The sequence below is a fragment of the Humulus lupulus genome, chromosome X (assembly GCF_963169125.1).
Source record: "Humulus lupulus chromosome X, drHumLupu1.1, whole genome shotgun sequence".
Classification (NCBI taxonomy): Eukaryota; Viridiplantae; Streptophyta; class Magnoliopsida; order Rosales; family Cannabaceae; genus Humulus; species Humulus lupulus.
In genome coordinates, this window is record NC_084802.1 from 198,052,627 (window position 1) to 198,075,530 (window position 22,904).

A 22,904-nucleotide genomic window follows, 5' to 3' on the forward strand; every position below is an offset into this window, starting at 1 on the left:
CCCAGACTCCAAACACAATTTTTCTATAAGATATCCCTCAAATTAGAAGCTGGAAATAAATGGTTTTGCTCAAATTAGAATACAAAATGATTCAAAAAACAAATAATCTTCATGAAAAATAAAAAAATAACTTGCAATAAACAGAGTAGAATAAAATCGTAGTGCCTCAATTTGAATCAAATAAATATACCCATCAATCATAAGTCTCCAAGCAACAACATTTCGCCTAGACATTGTATATCGAACACCAAGCCAGCTTCCATAACCCCTCAAAAGCCGCATAAATTTGAATCAACCACCCTTCCATCAATGCGAAAACTAGAGAAGTACACGTACAAGAATTCTTAATTATTCGCTAAGGAAAAATAAGCTTATAAACTCCACAGACAGAAGAACCAATCAAGAAGATCAACAATTTTTAAATGGGAAATTTGAGTTTTTATGCTTAATGAGATATACTAAATCAAAAAAATTCTAGCATTTCTAATCATTTCAAAACAATGCCAAATCTTTTGACAATACCCAAAATACCCCTCTCATAATTTTTCCATCAACTTCCTCTTCTCTTTTTCCTCTCTCCCTCAACTCATTCCTCTCAACTCTCTCTCTAGAAAAAAAATCATAGGTAAGGTAAAATATAAGTGAACCCAATGTAATAGCAAGTATTCCTTACTTAGGACACTAAAATATTGCATTTCGAACAAATCTGGGCATGATTTTTGAGTTTTTTTTGTGATTTTTTTTCAGATCTGAAACTTTGAAATCTGCAGAAAATCGACGTGGTTCGATGGTGCTCGATGCCAGCTCGATGGAGCCTTCAAAATCAAGATTTTCATGAAAAAATTGATGTTGCTCGATGGTGGTTCGATGGTGATTCGATGGTGTTCGATGGGATTCTTGCAAGATACGTAATTTTTCACTCGGGTGTCCGTTTGGGGTGATTTTTTTTATTTTGGGTATTTTTTCAAAATCTATACGTTTGAGATGTGTATATACACATTTGGGAAATGTAAATCTTGAAAAAAATGACAAATGCAAAACATACCTCATGTTCAAGATATGTTTTGGTATGTTTTCAAGTTCTAAACTTTGAAAATGTGTATGTGAATATCTCAAACGTGTAGATCTCAAAAAAATATCCAAAATAAAAAAAAAATCATCCCAAACGGACACCCGAGTGAAAAATTATGTCTCTTACAAGAATTGCATCGAACCACCGTCGAGCAACCATCGAACCACCGTCGAGCAACTATCGAACCACCATCGAGCAACGTCAATTTTTTCATGAAAATATTGATTTTGAAGGCCCCATCGAGGTAGCATCAAACACCATCAAGCAACCATCGAGTTGGGCATGATTTTTGAGTTATTTTTCAGATTTGAAACTCTGAAATATGTAGAAAATTGACTTTTCTCGATGGTGCTCGATACCAGCTCGATGGGGCCTTCAAAATCAATATTTTCATGAAAAAATTGAGATTTCTCGATGGTGGTTCGATGCAATTCTTGTAAGAGACATAATTTTTCACTCGGGTTTCCGTTTGGGATAGCTTTTTTTTATTATTTTGGGTATTTTTTTGAGATCTACACGTTTTAGATGTTCACATACATATTTTCAAACTTTAGAACTTGAAAACATACCAAAGCATATCTTGAACATGAGGTATGTTTTGCATTTGTCATTTTTTTCAAGATTTACATTTCCCAAATGTGTATATACACATCTCAAACGTGTAGATCTTGAAAAAATACCCAAAAAAAACAAAAAATCACCCCAGACGAACACCCGAGTGAAAAATTACGTATCTTGCAAGAATCGCATCGAACACCATCGAACCTCCATCGAATCACCATCGAGCAACATCGATTTTTTCATGAAAATCTTGATTTTGAAGGCCCCATCGAGCTGGCATCGAGCACCATCGAACCACGTCGATTTTCTGCAGATTTCAAAGTTTCAAATCTGAAAAAAAAAATTGCAATAAAAACCCAAAAATCATGTCCAGATCTGTTCGAAATGTAGTATTTTAGTGTCCTAAGTGAGGAATACTTGCCATTACATTGATTTCTATGATATTTTATCTTACCCATGATTTTTTTTTTCTAGAGAGGGAGTTGAGAGGAATGTGTTGAGGAAGAGAGAGGGAAGAGGGAAGAGGAAGGGATGAGAAAAATTATGAGAGGGGTATTTTGGGTATTGTCAAAAGAATTAGCATTTTTTTGAAATGATTTAAGTGCCTAGCATTTTTTTGATTTATAACCCCTCATTAAGCATAAAAAGTCAAATTTCCCTTTTAAATCTGGACAATCTCTCTCCCAATTGGAGAGTACCCATATAAAAGTCAAGCTAATATATCCACATATATTAATAAATATAACCATACATATATTCCATAGGATATACAATTCATTGTAATTATACCTAATACTATTAAACCCACAACGACATAAAGAATCAGAGAAAATGGCTTGTTGTCGACGCAGGATGAACCAGAGAAGACTTATACGTGGGCGGATGGTATTTGGTGCCCACGACTCTATTGTATTAGACCTTAGAGAGATTTAGCAATTGGGTTTTCTGCATGTTTGAGCAGAGTAATTGCTTACCAGAGAAAATTTGGCGATCCCCTCTATAATGCACAATTGGTCTTATTTATAGGCAGTTTGGTGTAATGGACTTGGGCCGGACTAATCCGGGCCCAATAGGAGTATAATCATGGTTACTCGCTAATGGAGGCTTAATATTAAGAACTTTGCAAAATAATACACTTTAATCAGGGCCCATTGGGCCGGCTTGAGCATAGCCACGTTGTACAACTGACAATAGTACACAACTTCAGTCTGGTGCGCATGGGCTTCTAAGGAGATACTGGGGACAGGATCTGTCAAAGTAGAGGTAGTACTGTTCCCCCAGTATCAGCGTACATTCCGTATGTAACCTCTTCTTCAGGTTAGTTGGGGAGACCAAACTCCGTGTTTCTCGGGAATGTGTCAGAGTTAGGAAAGTTCAATCCTGCCAACCCCGTGTGCCAGGTCCAGATTCATTTACTAATGTCCAGGTTCGTTTTCCAGATCTCGGGTTTATTTACCGATGTCTCAATTCATTCAAACGGTTGAGCCTCACCCTTATTCACATTCCGGATGATGCCATGGAATCGGAACCTGGGTACCGATTACCTCGTTATGGTGGCGCCCACTGAACAGTCTTGGGCTCACTGATGTTTGGGCCACTAGGCCTCCCGTCCTCCCTGTCCATTGAACTTGGGCTAGGCCTTTAATCTCCACGTGAGAGCCCCCAGACCCATTATATAATGGGAAATTTACAAAAATACATTAACATTTAAAAAATATATGAAAAATACGGTAGATTACAAAAATACGGAATTTTTATGAAAAACACGGAGTGGCAAAAGCGTAAATACGGAGTAACAGTGAAATACAACTTTTTTTGTTAATAGCCGTTACAAATTCGTAAACATGTGTTACAGATACGTAAACCAGTTAAATAAAAATATTTTTGTAAACAACATTTACTAATATATAACTAAGTTTTACATATTTGTAAACAAGTTTTACATTTTTGTAGACAATATTTACAAAATAATTCGTTGCTATTTTTTTTTTTTTTTTTTGTAACAATGGTTTACATAACTAATTTTATAACTAAAAAATTTTATATTTGTGACTAATATTTTTAAAAGTAAGTTGTGAATTTAATTAACATATAGCATACAAAAATATATAAAACTAAGATAAAATGTTAAATTGCATTAAACAAGTAACATATATTTTTTTTAAAAGAAATTGTAACTAACATTTACGAAAATATTTTATAGTTAAGAAATCATAACCAAAATATACATAAAAATATTATATTTTTCCATATTGTTACAATATTGTACCAAAAAATTACAAGAACCTTCATATTTATGCTATATAACTTAAAAATATAAATTTAAGATATTCATTATTTCTAAAAACACTTTATTAAATATATATAATGGTGAAATACAATATTTTTTTAAACAAGTTTTACATTTTTATAACAACAATTTACAAAACTAATTTCACAACCAAAAAATTTATTTTTGTAACTATCATTTACATAAATATTTATAAATTGATTTAACATGATCGTTACAAAGATTTATAAATTTAAGTTTAATTTCAATTAATTCGATATTAACTTGTATAAATATTTATTTATTTTGAGTAATTGTATAAATATTTATTTTAACATTAATAAATATATTCATTTTAAATAAAAATAAATCAATCTACTTTATTGAAGGTAGTAGCTATAATTATTATTACTTTTATTATTATATTATTTGGTACACCTGAATTCTCATTAAGAATGAAAACAAAAAAGCAACAAAAAAAAATTAAAAAGAGATCAGTGAGAGAGAATAATTTTTATATATATTATCTCTTATAGTCAAAGCGTATGGATATAAATATATAATTATGATTTAGTTTGAAATTATGCATCAACCACACAGAGAAAAGAATGGTCAACATATATACAGTTGGGAAGAACCGTATTTTTGTAATTAATATAATATACTGTATAAAACATTTTTTTTTTAAATTACAGTGTGACATGTAATTTTTCCTTATATCATGCCACGTGTTCCAGGAGAAAATGGGGATAACATATATCATCTAAATTGTATAAAGTTGACAATCCTTTTATAGATCCCAATACATGCTGTAATACACTACATCGAGTTGAAATCCAGATTTCAATAGCCCAATTGATATATTGGAAATACTTGTTTGAGAAGTTCACATAACTATGGGAAAAATATATATAGTTTCTAAATTTATGGGAAAAAAAATAATTGTACAAATATGGTAAGTTTTGGAAAAAAAGTTTAAAATATGGTAAATAAATTACCATATCTTATTTTCTCTTCTCTCCTCACGATCTCTCTCTCTCTCTTCATCTCATTTCTTTCTTTCTCCTCCCCATTTCTTCTTCATTTCTTATTTTCTTCCTCACGATCTCTCCTCAGATTTCTTCCAGTGATGCTACCTCCGCCGTTGCCTCGGACGACGACGACGAACTGACTCTTCTTCTTCTTCTTCTTCTTCTTCTTCTTCTTCTTCTTATTCGGTCTTTCTTATTCTTCTTTTTCTTTCTTCAAATCTAGTTTTATTCTTTTTCTTCTTTTTCACATCTGATTTTGAACTTCATATTTGATTTTTCTGGGTTTTTTTTTCTTTCTAAATCTGTTTAAGTAACCAGGTACTTGACTTCATATTTGATTTTTTCTGGGTTTTTTTTTTCTGAATCTGTTTAAGTAACCAGGTACTTGACTTTATATTTGATTTTTCTGGGTTTTTTTTTTCTTTCTAAACCTGTTTAAGTAACCAGGTACTTGACTTCATATTTGATTTTTCTGGGTTTTTTTTCTTCTTTTTAAATCTGTTTAAGTAACTAGGTACTTGACTTCATATTTGATTTTGATATAAGAAATGTACTTAAGAAAAGTTGACTGCTATTATTTAGTGTAGACTAGGGTAGTATAAGAAGCTAGGTGGTTGAATATTTTAGGGTACTTTTAACATATGAAAGCTTAGGCTAGCTGATTAGTTTTTTTTCTTTCTTCTTCTTCTTCTTCTTCTGTCTTTCTTAATCTTTTTTGTACTGCATATTTCATTTTTCTTGATTTTTTTTTTCTTCCAAATCTGTTTAAGTAACCAGGTACCATGACACCTAATTCATTTTATTCATATCTGTTTTTTTTTAGACCTAGTTGTAACCAGTTACAATAATGGTTTATTTAGATTCTTTTGTATATATTTGATTTTGTTTTCATACCTGACTAAGTAACCAGGTACCAAGACAATTGGTTCTTTTTTTTAGATTTGTTCTTTTTAGAATAAATAAACTTATACAAAAAAATATGGGATACAGAACAAATATTTTGATAAATATGGGAAAACAAAACCCATAAAAAAGGAAAACAACAAAAAATGCCATAAAAGATGCACACACAAAAAAAAGTCATATGTATCAAATTTTATTAAATTTTCCCATATTTCATGTAAATTCCTCTACTTGTTTAGTCATATTTGACGAAATAGATTAGACAGCTTATCAGATTTGCTTATTTGATTAGAAAATCACATTAACAATATACAGCAGCATCGCAAAATTTGACACTTCATTATTGATGATTTTATAAGTTCACATGGCATACTGATCACAACCATGTGACCATATATCACTTAAAACTCGCCGCTTCTTCTAAATTTGATTTCATGCGGTGAACACGTATATACTAGCTAAAAAATATATTATGAAATAAGTAATAATAGATACACACATAATTTACATATATTATTATAGCTGAATATATGGTAAGATTGTGTCGTACTCTCATGTTAGAATGTAAATGATTTTTTTTTATTCTTACGTCAATGTTTGTTTTGTTTATATTTTCAATTTTATTTGGTTTTTTTTTTATATATATTTTTTGCAATTTTTTTTATCTGTAAAATCCAAAGATCCTACTTGTTATCACGTTTTTCCTCAGCCACAAATGAAGCCTTCTACTAATAAATTTGAGAAAAAGTCACTCTTACATGTCACACATTAGTTTCTTCTTTAATAATAATAATATACTATCAAAGATCACTCTTAATAGATTATTTATCTAATTCTTTAAAACGCTTCACTAATTTTTCTTTTACATATAATCACTTTTACAATATACTTGAGATGAGCTTATCTATTTTTTCTTAAATCATTTAATATTATATATAAGTATATTTAGTCATCAAGTGTGTGTTAGAGGGGAGAGAGAAAGAAGAGTATAGAGAAATTAATTGAAAAAGTTTTTAAAAATGAATAGTAATATGTAAAGGGAAAATTGCAGCAATACCTAAATTTTGTATTTACTTGCGGATAAATACAATTTTTTTTTTCGACGGTAAAAATACAAAAACGTTACTTTTACTGTCATTCCATAAATATCAACCATTAAATCTTATTTTTGTCCAAAAAAAATTATGGCTAACATACACTACACCAAATACCCCTTTCCATAACACATGAATATAATACTAATAAAAAAGTATTATGCTAGAGTACTATATTGGGCCACTTTATGAAAAAAGGGCGGTAATAATTACACCATCTCGCCACTTAGCATTTTTTTTCATTTGTGAGACCTGAAAATTTGTGAGACCCGAGAGACCCAATTCCTTTCCTTCAATTCCTTCAACATTTCTGAGACCCGAGATCCATTTCCTCTCCTTCAACATTTCCCCATTTCTTCGACTTGGTACTACATCTGAACTCCTCACTCTCTCTCTCTTCTTTCTCTATATCTCTGTCAACCTTCAATTTCCAGTCGTTGGGCTTCTCGGGCGAGAAAAAGAGAAAGAAAAGGGGAAAATCACTTTCGTTTCCTTTTTTTATGGTTTTTCTTTTCTTTCATGATCCGGTTCTGAATTTTCTCGTGATCCAAACAAGCGACAACAATGCTCTCATTGCAAGCCGATCCTCAACTCCACCATGGCCAGTACCAGAATCAGCAGCCACCGTCGCTGCCGTTGTCGTCGCAGAAGCAGCTTAATTTGGTGCCTTACGGCGATGAGGTTCTAGCTCTTCGTTCCGATGTTGCTGCCTTTACTTCGTCTTCTGTTAATGTCATCAAGCAGTCTCAGCCCTTGGATTCTCACAAAGGTTACTGTCTTTTCCTGTTTTCCTCAGTTGTAATTGAGTTAGGTTTTTGGTCTTTGAGTGATATCGGTCCTTTGCTATTAGGATTTTGGTGCAATGTTGTTTTTGTAGTTGTTCAATGTTTGATTTGCTAGAGATTGTAATGCAATTTTCTTTCTATGGAATTTATACAGATTTTTTTTCCTACCAGAAGATACAGTTTATTGCTCCTTTAGTTGCTAAATTGCAGTTATGTTATTACTGAGATTTTTAGGAGAAATTTTGTTGTGCTTTTCTAAATATAGTTTGGCATGATGAAAAAATTAAGATCACACTAGAGTATTATGGTTCCAAGGCATAAAACAATTTTTTTTTAAAAAAAAAAAACCTAATTTGGAATCTTGAAAGTCAAATAAAGTTTGTTTAATTTTCTTTTTCGTGATCGATTTATTAATTTTTTATGTTTTCTTTTGTGCTTTCTGCGGAAACTTTAGTCTTTCATTGTGGGTTGAAAGAAATTTAAGATTAGTCACGGAAATTTGACAGAAAACATGTGTATGCATTTATTTCTTTCACTATTTTTTTTTCTGGTGAATAGTTTAAGCATGGCTTAAGGAATCCATTTGAAATTGATTATATACTGCTTTTAATGTCATTTTTCAAGTAAGAGATTTTTTTTTGTGGTTCCTGTTAAATTCTGTTAGTCACTCTTTCCACCAACCATCTTATTGCTTAAACTCTAATGTATTTAAATTCCAATCGGAAAGAAAAAAATTTGATTTTTTCATTTATTTCTTCTTCTGCTGCTTACCCTTTCCATAAAACTATCAATTTGAATGTGCAGGCAGGCAAAAGATGTTGTAAAAGCTCTGAAAAGAAGGTTACAACATAAGAACTCAAAAGATCAACTACTCTCTTTGACGGTAAACTTAGCTTGAACTTCTAAATTCCTTAATTTTCATTTTTCTATTGAAAAATCTTGTATTTTTATATGTATAAATATGTATATATATATTTATATATGTATATTCTACCAGAAACCCCTTTTTTTTGTGGTCAATCTTTTCTAACTGGTTTGTTGAATTAATTCGGGTTCTGTAGCTATTAGAAACAATGGTAAAGAACTGTGGGAATTACGTTCACTTCCAAATTGCCGAGAGGAATGTATTAGGGGAGATGATCAAAATTGTGAAGAAGAAGGTAAGTTTTAAAATGTTTAAATACACCATTTCGTAATGAGATTAGCGCTATGTAACAGTGCTCAATTGATGTTATTGGTTCCACTTAATATCAAATTTTACTATGTGGCAATGCTGATGGCGTACCACATAGGTAGTGCTCTACCGCCATTGGTGAGATATACAATAACATCTGATTATTGAGACAATATTATTATTTTATAGAAGTAAATATTCAATTAGGTTTAAATTGAATAATTATTATGTTTGTTAAAGGTGCCTTTATTTAAAGTGCAATACAGGTAAAATGGATATTTGGAAGACTTTTTGATGTTCCATTTGGCCATTCCTCACTGAGTTTGGTTGTTCAAGGAAATTGGTAATTTATTGAAGCATAGACTCAAGTTTCATTTATGAGTGTGCTTTGTTTGTGTGTAATGAAGTACCATCAGCACTCTATTCTCACCCTCTTTTATATTCCTTCTTATTGCTTGACATGTAAAATCTTATTACCATAAGATGAAAATTAATATTAAGACATTAACTTTTTATTGCTCTTGTCGAGTAATGAGAGGAGTGTAAATTGTAGAAGATAGTGAGAAAAAGAGCATTGTTCGCATTGCTCTATGTTCATGTGGAATCTTATTACAAAAAATTATAATTTAGTATTAGGATACTAACTTTTTTTTCTACATGCTAAGAAATGAGAGAGAGAGAGAGAGATTAGGAAGAAGAGTGTTGCTAGCAGTCTCCCATATATATATATTTATATATACAGTTACAGTGTACATCCTTATCATTATGGTTTTGTATAGTTCATCAGCAATTCTCATTCTCCACATATTTAAGTTGTCCGAATTGTTAAGGATATTATTTTTGCCAAACAAAGTTGGATAGGCGTTTATTTCCCCATCTTTTTGTTTAGTAACTATTTTCCAAACTTTTATTGGTGGAATTGTGTTCTCTTCCAGTTCTCTATGCATCTAAATTATTTTCTCTGATTAAGAATTTGTATGGATTGTAACTTTTGAAACACGTGGATTGTAACATTCAAGCAGATATGCAAGTGAGGGAGAAAATCTTGGTCTTGCTTGACTCTTGGCAAGAAGCTTTTGGTGGGCCTGGAGGAAAGCATTCTCAATATTATTGGGCATATGATGAATTAAGGGTATGCATTTAGCTCCATCTTTTAGATTCTATGTGATCTTCCTCCCTGTGGCGCTAAATCTAGAAGAGTTCTTTTTTCCTTTTCAATTGTTCTCACCTTTTTAGGTTTGATATAGAAATTTTTTATTATGAGGTTTGATTTGCATCAATCACCTTTTCAAATTAAAATTCAGCACAACCTTTACAGGGCTGATGGATCCAATGTTTTTTTTTTCTTTCTGGAACACAGTATCAAGTGGTTAAACATGTTGTAGCTGCCATTTCAATATTCTGACCCTTAAATTTATTTGTTTTTAAAAAAAAAGGAAATTACTTGAAGAGCTAGTCATAGCTATTTGTATACTTTTCCTGACTGTGTTAGGGAATTACTAGTTGGAAATGATAATGATCACTGTTCTTAGTATCCCACTATTTCATTACTGATATAAATTTGTTAACATCCTATTATATTAAAATTTGTGAAATAGGTCTCTCTCTCTCTCTCTCTCTCAAATCAGATGAATTGTTATCCAATAACAGTGAATTGAATGAATGACAGTGTTCTGGAGTAGAATTTCCCAAGCATTCATTAGACGCCGTCCCTATTTTTACACCCCCTGCTTCACATCAAACCATGGGTCGTCCTCAACCTGGATATGGAATGCCTAGCAATGCTTCAAGAAGGCTTGATGAAACTATGGCTACAGAAATTGAGAGTTTGAGGTGACAATTTTAATGTAGTTCATGATCTAGATATTAGGTTTTGAAAATTTTTTGTCTTCTGATTTTTTTTTTTCATAAAGCTTGTCAAGCATGGAGGCTATGCAAAATGTTATGGAACTCCTAAGTGACATGCTACAGGCAGTAAATCCTGGTGATTCTGCGGTATGAGCAATGAATTTTTTTTCATCTCAATGATCTATGATATGAGCTACTTGTCCCCTTTTTTTAATATCTATGAGCTACTTATCCCTGAAACTTAATGTGGTTCTTTTGCCATTCTGTCCAGGCTGTAAAAGATGAAGTGATAGTTGAGCTTGTTAATGGGTGCCGCACCAACTAGAAAAAGCTGATGCAGATGCTCACTTCAACTGGGTTAGTTTCATCTATACAGTCAAGATATTTAATTAAGAATAATTTTCTCATTGTATTTTATATTACTGTTTTCCTGGTGTGCCCTTTTATGCTGTTCATCTTTACAAGGATTGATAGTCATGCTAGGTTGATCTAGTGAAGGATGGGGGACATACATATTTCATCAGGTTTCTTGATAGCCAGGAAGCATATCCAGAACAGTGTGCAATGGCTGCATTTGTTTTGGCTGTAATTGTGGATGGTCACAGACGGGGTCAAGGTTCTTCCATAGTTAAAAAATTATATAGTTTGGATAATTAATGCTATGAAATGTCCTTGTTTTTCCCTCTAGACAGCAAAGCGGACATTGTCTTGTTTTCAATTTTTTGTGTGGATGGTAGTGCGCCAATGGAGCTGTCCACTGCCACACCATGATTTTATCTGTGACTGCTAACACTGACACTGACACTAACATTTCATTACAACCACAAGTCACTTGTTGTAATTTTGTACTGTTATGTTCCATCTCCATGACTGCCAGATTATTGTTTAGCCGTATCCATACATAGATATATATATACATAATTTTAGACCTTATGTTATAAACTACTACATTCATACATATATATTTGGATATAATTGTAGATTTTCTATCTGTTATAAGCTATTGGATCCATACATATGCAGGTTCTGGCTACTATACATCTCATTACCATGATTTGAAATTTGTGTACCACAAGCATATTGGCAGCTTGTTCATACTCTTGAGGCTGCTCAAACAAACCTGCTCCTCCCGGGGCAGTATTGTAATTTGTTAACTGAGCTAATGAAGTTTGATTTCTTTTCCATCCTGGCAGCTCTAGGGAGATTTTCCTTTGGTCACAACAATCATCTCAAGTCAATTGTTGCAGCATATTGGAAGCATACTGGGTCTCCTTTGAGTTCCCTGCCTTCTTTGGCTTATAGAAGAAGTCCAAGTAGTGTTGTTCCATCTCAGATTGGTCCAATATCGAGAGTTGGCACTAACAGCTCGTCTCTTGTTCGAGATGGAAGGGTCTGCACTAGCAGCCCTCTTGCTACTTCTGGATTGGCCCAATCCTTTGGCATCGACTCCTTTTGGATTGGCCCGATCGTCGTCATGGCTTGATATGAATGGAGGAGGTATTTTTTTTCTGCCAATTATATGCTAGGACAATCTTATTTGTTGGAATACATGCTTCTTGTTATATTTGAGTAATTACTTATTAAATGAACCGTTATGAACAGGCCATGCGTTAAATAAGCTTTTAATGGTCTTGCTTCCTTATTGACTGCTTTTGATGGTCTTGCTTGCTTTTTTAAAGTATTTAAAGTATATATTACTAAGCTTTTAAATAATGCCTCAGAGGTGTTTGAATGAATGCTTCACTGAGATATATGTGAATAAAGGTATTTAGTCTGAACATATATGATAGGTTAGGTGTAATATATTCCATCATATTATGTAGGGTCATGAACTTGTGTGTGTGTATGTGTTATCACATTCATTAGCACCTCCCTACTGAGAATCCAACGTGTGGATGATGCATAGATACATTGTTATTACTAATTTAAACTCGATTCACTAAATTCTTTTAGATAAATGTTTATTACGAAGTGGAGTTTATCCGCATAGTATGCTGCTGCTATTCTCAGAATCTTGTGATTATTTTTAGGTGCAAATTCTTTAGAATGTTGGAATAGGGCCAATAATTTGAAGAAGAAAAAAATTTGCTTCTTCTCTTAACCAAATTTTAGCTTACAACTTGCCATGGCTTCTTTCTCTTTTGCTCATACCCACTATTGCTACCATATTTATAGATACATTTGTACTAGACATGATAAGATTTTCATCTTGTCTTTTTATGGTCCAAGCATATACAAGCACCTTCGTATTACAAAGATGTCTCACAAATTCTAATCTTCTTGTCTTCAAACTTTTATTCTAGCTCACAGTTTCAGCTAATTTTGTGAAAATATGAAATTATCTAGATCATGCCCTTTTTTCAATTATGGTGTGAAATCAATGTTAGGCATTTTTTAAAAGCTAATGTGCTTGTTTTTATTTATTGATCTCTTTTCTTTTCTGTGTCAGAAGACATAACGAGGAAAATAAGAGGAAACGGAAACACAAAAAAATAGCAAAAAGTATAAGTGGTCTCTAAATTAGAGGAACAACCTCATCAAATTTTGGTACATTACTCGAATCTCATTCCTAATTAAATTGTTATTATTTTCTTGCTTTCATTTCTTTCCCCATACCCCTAATGGAAAAGATTTATCTAACCTTCTATCACTACTGGGTAACAAAAAGTTGGATGGGTAACTGATGATTAAAGACATGCCACAATCTCTTGAATGTGTCATTTTTTCAAGAGCATTGTCTTCAGAACTTTTATTTGCCTCTATATCAATTATAACTACATTGTATATGTATGGAAATGAATTTATTTGTTTTTCTGTTTCTTTCTCTGTTTCCATTTTAATTTACTTTTTGTTTTTCTGTATGCCTTAAGGATATTCTTTCTATTCCTTCTTCTCTTTGTATGTATTTGTATCTTAATAGGAATGAATTTTTGCTTCTTTCTTCTCTTATATTTTTCCATTTACGGTGATATTATATTTTGTTCTTTTCAAAATTTGGTTTGCATATAAACTGTTTGATTAAACTCCAAGATGGTAAATTACAATATAATATTTTGAGTTAGGTGGCTCTTCTATTTTGACAAAAGCTTGAGATTGGTTAAGAAAACGTAGAACTCATGATGTTAATGCCTCTAAAAAAAACTAGGAATGTCGTGAGATCATGAAACTTAAAATTTTGTTGGCTCTTAATCTTTTTGTCTCAATGGGCACATGGGTCCTTTTGGCTCATGGAGATTGTTTATGTACGTGGAGATTGTTTTATTCTTTGTCATGCATTTTGCTATGCATGGTACATATCAACATTGTTGTATATTTTTCCTTATTCAGTAATTGACCACTGTTATGATTGTAAGATACATTGCCTAATTTATCTACCAAAGTCACGAATGACTTTAAAAGTTAAAAGAGAAAAGGCAAAATTGTTAAGCTCAAATTGTTGTAACTATTTAAGTAGTTAAAAGTAAAGGACTCCAGGGCCAAAATAAAATGATTTGTGGATTATATTATAAGTAAGCTATCATTTGTGTGAGTATTTTTATTTGAAATAAGTAATCAAAGTTTGTATTTTGGTAACAAGTGTAAGGAAACATGGTAGTTCATTATGAGTTCTGCATTATTGTACAACACATTACACTTTTTTTGTACACTTGATACCTTCTTAGTTGTAACATTATCTCAAGATAAAAGCTTGAAGGAATTATTGGATGAAAGATGTTCACCTTGTATAGGAACATCATATCCTTATTTATATGGACTCTTCATGATTTTTAAAGTGCTTTCTTTCTGTATAAATTGGTTGTGTTTTATTTTCCTGTTATACTAGCACAAGCTCTCTGTTTTGTATGTTTGATTCTTGATTACTGGTTTGAGTTTAAATGGGTATTTGCTTCAAGTGTATGAGAAGCTTCTTGGGAGCCAATGCTTTAAATGCTTGTGGTGATCTCATGAAATGCAGAGAATGAAATTCTTGAATATATTATATGGACTACTGAAAATTTGTAATTGACTGCGAATATGTATCACTGTTTTGTAATTACTTTCTAGTGCCCAAATAACTTAAGGGCTAGAGTTTAGCACCTGTTTGAGCTCCATATTCTATTACACCTCTCCTTTAAATGAGATATGAGATTCGATGGATCTACCCTAGAAATAATAGTATCATTCTAAATGCTTTTGTAACTAAAATCTCCCAAACTTTTAACATGTTATCTCAGTAATTAAGCACCTGAACCAGAGATGTCTTTAGGGTGAAATTGAGGCCCCTTTAACCTGAAAATGTTAATGTTTGTTTACTGTAATATGTATATATTCACTGTGTGATAGCAGTATTGTGAATTTTGAAGTATGTTCACCTGGTATTGCTTGCTTAGGTCTTATATTGTCTTCAGTTTTATTATTTGATTCATATTATTTAATTTTTTTTTAAGAATATACCTTACTTTTTATCTACTATTGCAGGAGAAAAATGCTCTTTCTTCATCAATTGGAGGAGAAAATGATACTTAATTTTGAAGGCTTTGTGTTGGGCAGCTGTAGAATATTTTGTGCTGAAATTTGTAACTTTTCAATATGTTGAATATTTAAGAGTACTTGAATACTTAAAGAACATTTTGTTGTTGATGACAGTGTTGAATGTTTTAAACTAATTTGTGGATTGTTAATACAATGTTGAATGTTTTTACTTTTTGTTATTTGAAAATCAAGTTCATTTGATGATGCTAGTATATATTAGAAAGTTAATTTTAATTATATAAAAAAATTAAAATATAATAAAATAAATTAGTGTTATATAATGAGAATTTAAACTTATCTAAATATTAAAATAATATGAAAATTGTGTTATAATATCTATTACAATAACACTTTTTATGTAAATAACTTTGTTATGCAAACTTCATTATATAACACAAAAAATGTGTTGTACTAAAGTGTAGTGTTGCGAAATTAATAGTGTGTGCAAGTGTACACAGTCGTCAAACAAGTAATAAAGTGATAAGCCCAAGTATCGTCTCCACAGGGATTGAAAATTGGAAATTAAATCACAAAATCAATTACTCACAAATTGGCTTCAAATAAAAGTAAAACAATATGATAAAACTAAATTAATGATAAGCAAATAAAAATAATTAACAGCTGAAATTAAAGCCTAAATTAATGGAATACAATAGGAAAATCAGTTGGCAATAAAATGGTAAGCTAGGATAATTAATTCCCCTTGTTTGCAATTCCTGGGAGCAATGCTATGAAAATGCTGCAGCATTCCTGACAGTTTACTAATCAGGAATTCTAACCATGTCCATAAGTTTCTGTCGAAATCAAATGGGTTTAATTCTCTAATTAAATTACTTATGTCTAAGCTAATTTAATTTTGAGAATTTCCTATCAAGCCCCAATTCCATTAGATTATGCATGGTAATGATATATGTCTATACCCTCACAAATTAAGATCTAAGAACTTAATCATGCACCATTCAAGTTTTTTTTTGTCTAATAATTAAAATCCTTTTCAGAAATCTTAATTATTTCAATCATTTACTAAAGGTGATCAAGCAATAGTAAATATAAAGCATGAAAATGACTTGAATGAATAAACCTCAATTAGCATTGAGCATCCATAGCAAAGTTTCACAGTTGCATAACAAGGTTCCTTAATTATCCTAACTTTAAGAAAATTAGTTCATAATTTTAAATACAAAATAAACCAGCTTATAATCAGCCATAAATCAAATTAAATCCAAGAAAGAGTTGAGTTCAATAAGAAGGGGAAGAAAAACAAGCCAATAGTATGATGGAGTGTCTTCCAAATAGCTCTTCTCTCCTAGTCTTCTTCCTTCCTTTTACTCTTTAATGGCTGCCAAAAATGGGTGTGTATTTTCTTCAGGCGGCTGGGTTTTTCTGTGTTTCCTCTTCAGCCGTTATTCTCCTTGGAAAAGATGATCCCCTTGGGCTAGGTCACATCTCCCTCTCATGTCACGTGGGCCTCATTCTTTTTTTTTTCCTTTTTTTTTTGTCTTTTTGTCCTCTTTACCATAAATGGGTCCAAGCCAAAAATGAAGCCCAATAAGCCCTTAAGTCCTCACCAAGCAGCCCAATTTAAATATTCCCCAAAGTGAGCTGATAAGTGGTGTCCACGTGGGCCATCCAAATAGGCTGGCTGACTGTACGTTATGCTGCTGAAATGCTGCAGCATTTCCTCCTGCTGAAATGCTGCAGCATTTCCTCCTGCTGAAACCATTTAACACTTGAATCTCTTTCCAAATGACCACAATCTCACCACCACCTGCCAAAATAAGAATTTCACACTTAAGGATATATTTTTCCAGCAAATTACTATTATATAATATTATTTTATTATATTTTAGTATTTCACAAAACCAAGATAAAGACTATATAAAACACTCTAACCCACTCTTTCTTGATAAAATTACAAGTTTAAGCGCATAAAAATAACTCTAATTCCTAGAGTTATCACACCCCCAAACTTAATTCATTGCTCGCCCCGAGTGATGACACTAATGAACCTAATAACACAAACCAAAACAACACAACATACAAATGGAACCAATTCTTGCAAAGATCATGCCAATGTAGGGGGACAAGGCTCTCAAATTTATTAAGCAAATGATAACTCCAATGTGCTCATAAACCAATTTCCTCAAGTGTTAAAATGCTAACAAAACCAAGATTTGAATGTTATTCCGGTGAGTGTGTGAATAGTCCTTACCAATCCATCCCAAATCCCTAGATCAAGTTAGGCAACAATCCTAAGGTTCAATTCATGCTTTCATAAGTTGAATTCGGTAACCCCTCTCCACTAATGTAGTTAGCTTAGCACTCTAGATCAATAGGTCTTTATTTTTGGTTGTAATGTAGGCTAGGCTAAAGGTATGGATGAAATGGACATTTATAAGCTAAAACCTAAACCTAGCTTGCCTTGGACCTCACCAACATATTACCCCCTTATTTGAACCCTCAAACATACCCAATAGTCCCCATTTTTCCATTTCTTTGAGTACACAACATATGCTCAATTATTACAAATACAACTACATAAAAACAACTTATTTATTTACAACACATACTTTTTTTTTTCTTTTTTTCTCTTTTTTTTCTGATTTTTCTGTAATATATACTGATTTTTTTTTTTTTTTTTTGAATAATGAAATGAAAATGAAAATAAAATAACAAAAAGATTCTTTGACTAAATAAAAATTGAGCATATGGATGTATATGAATAACATTGATATGATACCCCAATTTTTACTCCCCAAACTCACAAAATTGTTTCCAAGACAAACTAAGCTTAAGGTTTGGTAGAGAACAAAAAGAAAAGGATATTCACAAAGGAGTGGGCTATTTAACTTCATGGGTGATAAAAAGAAAAGGCCATTAAGCTCAAGATGGGTTAACTAGGGATAATGTTCAACAAGGTGGGCTTGAAAAGGCTCAAACGATCCAACAAAATTGCCTAAATCCTCTCTAAATTGCTAAGCCTCCTAGGATTTCGCCTCAAGGGAATTATCGAACCAATTCTAAAAGCTTGAACCTTCATGCAACTTCAACTTTTCTAAGGACTTTGGAATTTTCGAGGATGAACTATGTGCATTGATTTGGATTCACACTTTCACTAAAGTTTGGTTAGCATAAAAAACTTAAGTACTAAAGGCTCATTTATGCACAAAAGTTATCATTGATTTTTTTTTTTTTTTTTTTTTCAAAATTTTTTTATCATCGAGCAACCCCCAAACTTTGGCACAACACTACATTCAATGATTCCATTTAACTCTAGACTCTAGACTCTAGACAAACTACACTCTAGCCACACATAGAAATAAAGAAAATAACAAAAAGTAAAACAAAAAACAGCAAATCAAACACACTCTCCCCCAAACTTAGAGGAAGGCAATGTCCTCATTGCTGCCAAACACTAACAAGAAAATGGACAATAACAAAACAGAACAGAAAACAGCAAGCAAAATAAACAAAACATAACAGAAAGGGCAGTAAGAAAATGGGTCAAGAGAAACTCCCTTCCACACTAGTCGCTGGTGGCGTTATCGTCCTCGTCAGACTCAGTGCTATCTTCATGGTCCAGAATGTGCTCGGGGAATTGAGCCCAAGTGCGCAGGGCGTCAGGAAAATGCCTTTCTATTGCATCCCGAATGGAGGCATCACGAATGTTAGCATATTTCCAATAATCTTGCTGATGGGCATAGATGACGCGCAGCAGGTCCATCACGTGATTATTTGATGCACTAGCACTAGGGGTTGAACTAGAGGGGGCTGAACCAGAGGGGGCTGTTGCTGTCGCTGCCGGAGAATGACTACTCATATTAAGTATCTTCTGAATGCAAGCCGGGCCAAGGTCAGGACGGCGACTGGGACCAGCAGAAGGAATCAAAGGCACCCCTGCTGCCAAACACAAGTTGGAGATCAAGCAGGGCAAGAACAAGTCTCCAGCACGTTTCTGTGAGCGCTCTCTGATTTGCTGCTCAAGAATGCGCCCCACGTTAATTGTTTTGCCTGCCAACAAGCAGTAGAGGAGCAGCGAGCGCGAGAATGACAACTAGGTTGTATGGGTGGTAGGCATTAAGCTGTACCGGATGAAATAAAACCATACCGAGGCAGCTGGGTTCAAGTCGTCGTGCTTGCACTTATGCGCTCCTTCAGGAAGAATTTTCCACTGGCTGCCAGGGGCAGCGATGGCACTCAGTACTTGGGATCGCAGTCCCGGGTCCTCGTTATCCAATAAGGCTGAATAGTCATCTGCCATATTCTCTAATCCGAGTAGTTGGTTGATGGCGGCTGCGGAAAACGGAACACGCTGCTCACGCACCATCACAGTGACTTGGTCAGATGAAATTAGATTAGCATAAAACTCACGAACCAGTTCTTCGTCAGGATTAGCTTGTTGCTGACAGAAAGCTGTCCAATTTCTTTGAGCGATCACATGGGCAACATAATCCGGCAAGGCTGCGGCATTAGAACTGGAAACCCGAAAACCCCTCTCGCACATCACCTGTTTAGTGGCAAATACTTCATTGAAGCGCTGCTCAGCTTCGTCACAATGGAATCTCATGGGCTGTGGACCCTTGGCAGCCTTGGACCCTCTAGTTTTTGGCATGGTAACAACAATGAATACAACAGAATCCCCCAATAAAAGATCACCACAGCGCTGTAACTCAACCAACAATGCCACAAAATCGTCAATCTCACACCCCAATCTGTAATTTCTTAGCCCCTATTCGCAAATAGACTTAACTCAGATGATCTTTGTCCAACAAAAATTACTTCACCACAAATCAGAGCATATTCTCACAGAAAATCAACAGCTCAAAGCTCTCAAACCCATGAAAAGTACATAATATATTCTGCCAAGAAAACTAGAGTGAGCCAAAATGTGAGATAAAACCCAGAAATATAGAGGTGGAAGTTGAAGCCGTGGGCTTGTGGTGGTTCGTGGCTGTGTTGCGATCCGTGGGTCGGCTTGAAGGCTCGGAGGTGCGGCCGCTGGTTTTGACTGGGTGGGTCGGAGTGGTGAGGCGGTGTGGGGCGGAGAGATGGCTGTGGGTGGTTCTCGACCGTGAGCTTTCTGGGTCGTGGTGGCTGGGTCGATGAGGGTGGTGAGGTGCGGAGTACTAGGTCAGAAACAGGTGGGTGGTGGGTCGGAGGCCGTGGGTTGACTGGTTTCGTGGTGGTTGGGAGAAGTTCTGGGGGTTGTGGGGTCGTGGCCGTGGGGTTCGGGTGCTGGTTTTGACTGGGTGGGTCGGATGAGAGGGTTTCGTGGCCGTGAAGGCTGGGTCGTGGTGGGGGTCTCGGGCCGAGGCAGGTGAGAGCTAGGGTGCTAGGGGCGGCGGTGGCTGAGTAGAGTGGCTGTAAGTGATGGCTGAAAGTGATGGGAAATTTAGGGAAATGAGGGAAATTATTTATTATTATTATTTTTTTGTATTTTTATATTTATTTATTTTTATATATGGGGTAATTCCTAAGGTTTCCCCTATTTCCCATATTTCCTCAAAAGACCTCAGAGCTCAAAAAAAATTTCCCAGAATTTCATCTGTCTCCCATGCTGCAGCATTTCCGCAGCATTACTTCCAGACCTTCCAAAATCCACTGAATTGCAAATCAGCCATAAACATCACCAAATCCAGACCTGAAACATGTCCAAATATGCTGCAATTGACCATTAAAACTACCTGAATCCTCACAGCCACCCCAAAACATGAATTTATTCAACTCCACCACATGAACCATGAAGGGAGAATGTGAAAAACAAGAACAAAAAAACAGAATACTATATATATATATATTTTTTTTTTTCTTGCTGCTCTCCAGATATAGCTTTAAGCACAGCAGCTCAAGAATATGATTTTTGTAAAGATCAACTAAGGCGAGTGAGGTCTTGTTGCGCTCAACCTCACCACCCCAATAGTGTTTCAACCTCTGTCCATTGACCTTGAATTCACCTCCTTCATTTACTCTCAACTCTACAGCCCCATGAGGATACACTTTAGTAATAGTGAACGGCCCCGACCACCTAGATTTGAGCTTCCCAGGAAACAACTTGAGTCTAGAATTGAACAGTAAAACTTGCTGCCCTTCCTCAAATGACCGGGGCTGGATATGCTTGTCATGCCACCTCTTGGTCTTTTCCTTATAAAGCTTTGCATTCTCATACGAAAACAGCCGCATTTCTTCCAACTCATCAAGCTGTAACATTCTTTTCTCCCCAGCAAGTTGCAAATCTAGGTTGAGTTGTTGGAGTGCCCAATAAGCTCTATGTTCAAGTTCTACCGGCAAGTGACATGCTTTTCCAAACACTAGGCGATAAGGAGACATCCCCAATGGAGTTTTGAATGCCGTTCGATATGCCCATAAAGCATCATCCAATCTCTTAGACCAATCCTTGCGATTCGGATTCACCACCTTCTCAAGCACACCCTTGATTTCTCTATTAGACAATTCCGCTTGGCCATTGGTTTGAGGATGGTATGCCGTAGCCACCTTGTGTTTCACACTATACTTAGCCAATAAACTAGCCAACACCTTGTTCACGAAATGGGTTCCCTCATCACTTATGATAGCCCTCGGAGTGCCAAATCTGGTGAAAATATGCTTGTGTATGAACTTCATGACCACCTTGGAATCATTAGTCGGATAGGCAGCGGCTTCAACCCACTTAGAAACATAATCAACAGCCACCAAGATATACAAGTTGCCATATGAAGGTGGGAAGGGGCCCATGAAATCAATACCCCACACGTCAAACAACTCAACCTCAAGGATACTAGTAAGAGGCATCTCGTTTCTCCTTGAGATATTTCCGACCCTTTGACAACGATCACATCTTACCACATAAGCATAAGAGTCCTTAAACAAAGAAGGCCAAAAGAAACCTGATTGGAGAACCTTGGCAGCAGTGCGCGCTCCCCCAAAATGACCACCACAAGGAGATGCATGACAATGGAAAAGAATACCCTCAATTTCATGTTCTGCTACACATCTTCTAATCATCTGATCTGCACATTGCTTATATAGAAAGGGCTCCTCCCAAAAATAAGACTTCACATCATGCAAGAATTTCTTCCTTTGTTGGCTAGTCATCTCCGGTGGCATCAACCCACTAGCCAAATAGTTAGCAAAATCAGCAAACCAAGGGAGCTCATGAGAATGGTTGACCCCAAACACTTGCTCGTCAGGGAATGTTTCTTTGATGGGGACAAGAGAGCTAGCATCTTCTTCATGCTCCATTCTTGATAAATGGTCAGCCACTTGGTTTTCTACCCCTTTTCTATCTTGGATCTCAATATCAAACTCTTGAAGCAAAAGCACCCACCGAATCAATCTTGGCTTTGCATCCTTCTTGGAGATCAAATACTTTATGGCTGAATGATCGGTGTAGACAATCACTTTAGTTCCCACAAGATAGGAGCGAAACTTGTCGAAAGCAAAGACAATGGCTAGTAGCTCCTTCTCAGTTACAGTGTAATTCAATTGAGCTCCTGTCAAGGTACGGCTGGCATAATAAATAGAGTGAAACACCTTGTTCCTTCGCTGCCCCATCACAGCCCCAACGGCATAATCGCTAGCATCACACATCAATTCGAAGGGCAAACTCCAATCCGGTGCAATAATGATAGGGGCTGAAATTAATCTCCTTTTCAACT

General features: G+C 34.6%; 1 protein-coding gene across 1 annotated transcript; it reads left to right on the forward strand.

The window, feature by feature from the left end:
• Positions 1-10,502: 10,502 nt before the first annotated feature.
• On the forward strand, positions 10,503-12,229 carry LOC133803651 (TOM1-like protein 6). Its single transcript, XM_062241757.1, has 4 exons — positions 10,503-10,722; positions 10,803-10,884; positions 11,009-11,094; positions 11,221-12,229. Exons 1-3 carry the CDS (start codon positions 10,634-10,636, stop codon positions 11,060-11,062), a joined length of 225 nt encoding a protein of 74 aa, XP_062097741.1. The 5' UTR covers positions 10,503-10,633; the 3' UTR covers positions 11,063-11,094; positions 11,221-12,229.
• The last annotated feature ends 10,675 nt before the right edge of the window (positions 12,230-22,904 follow it).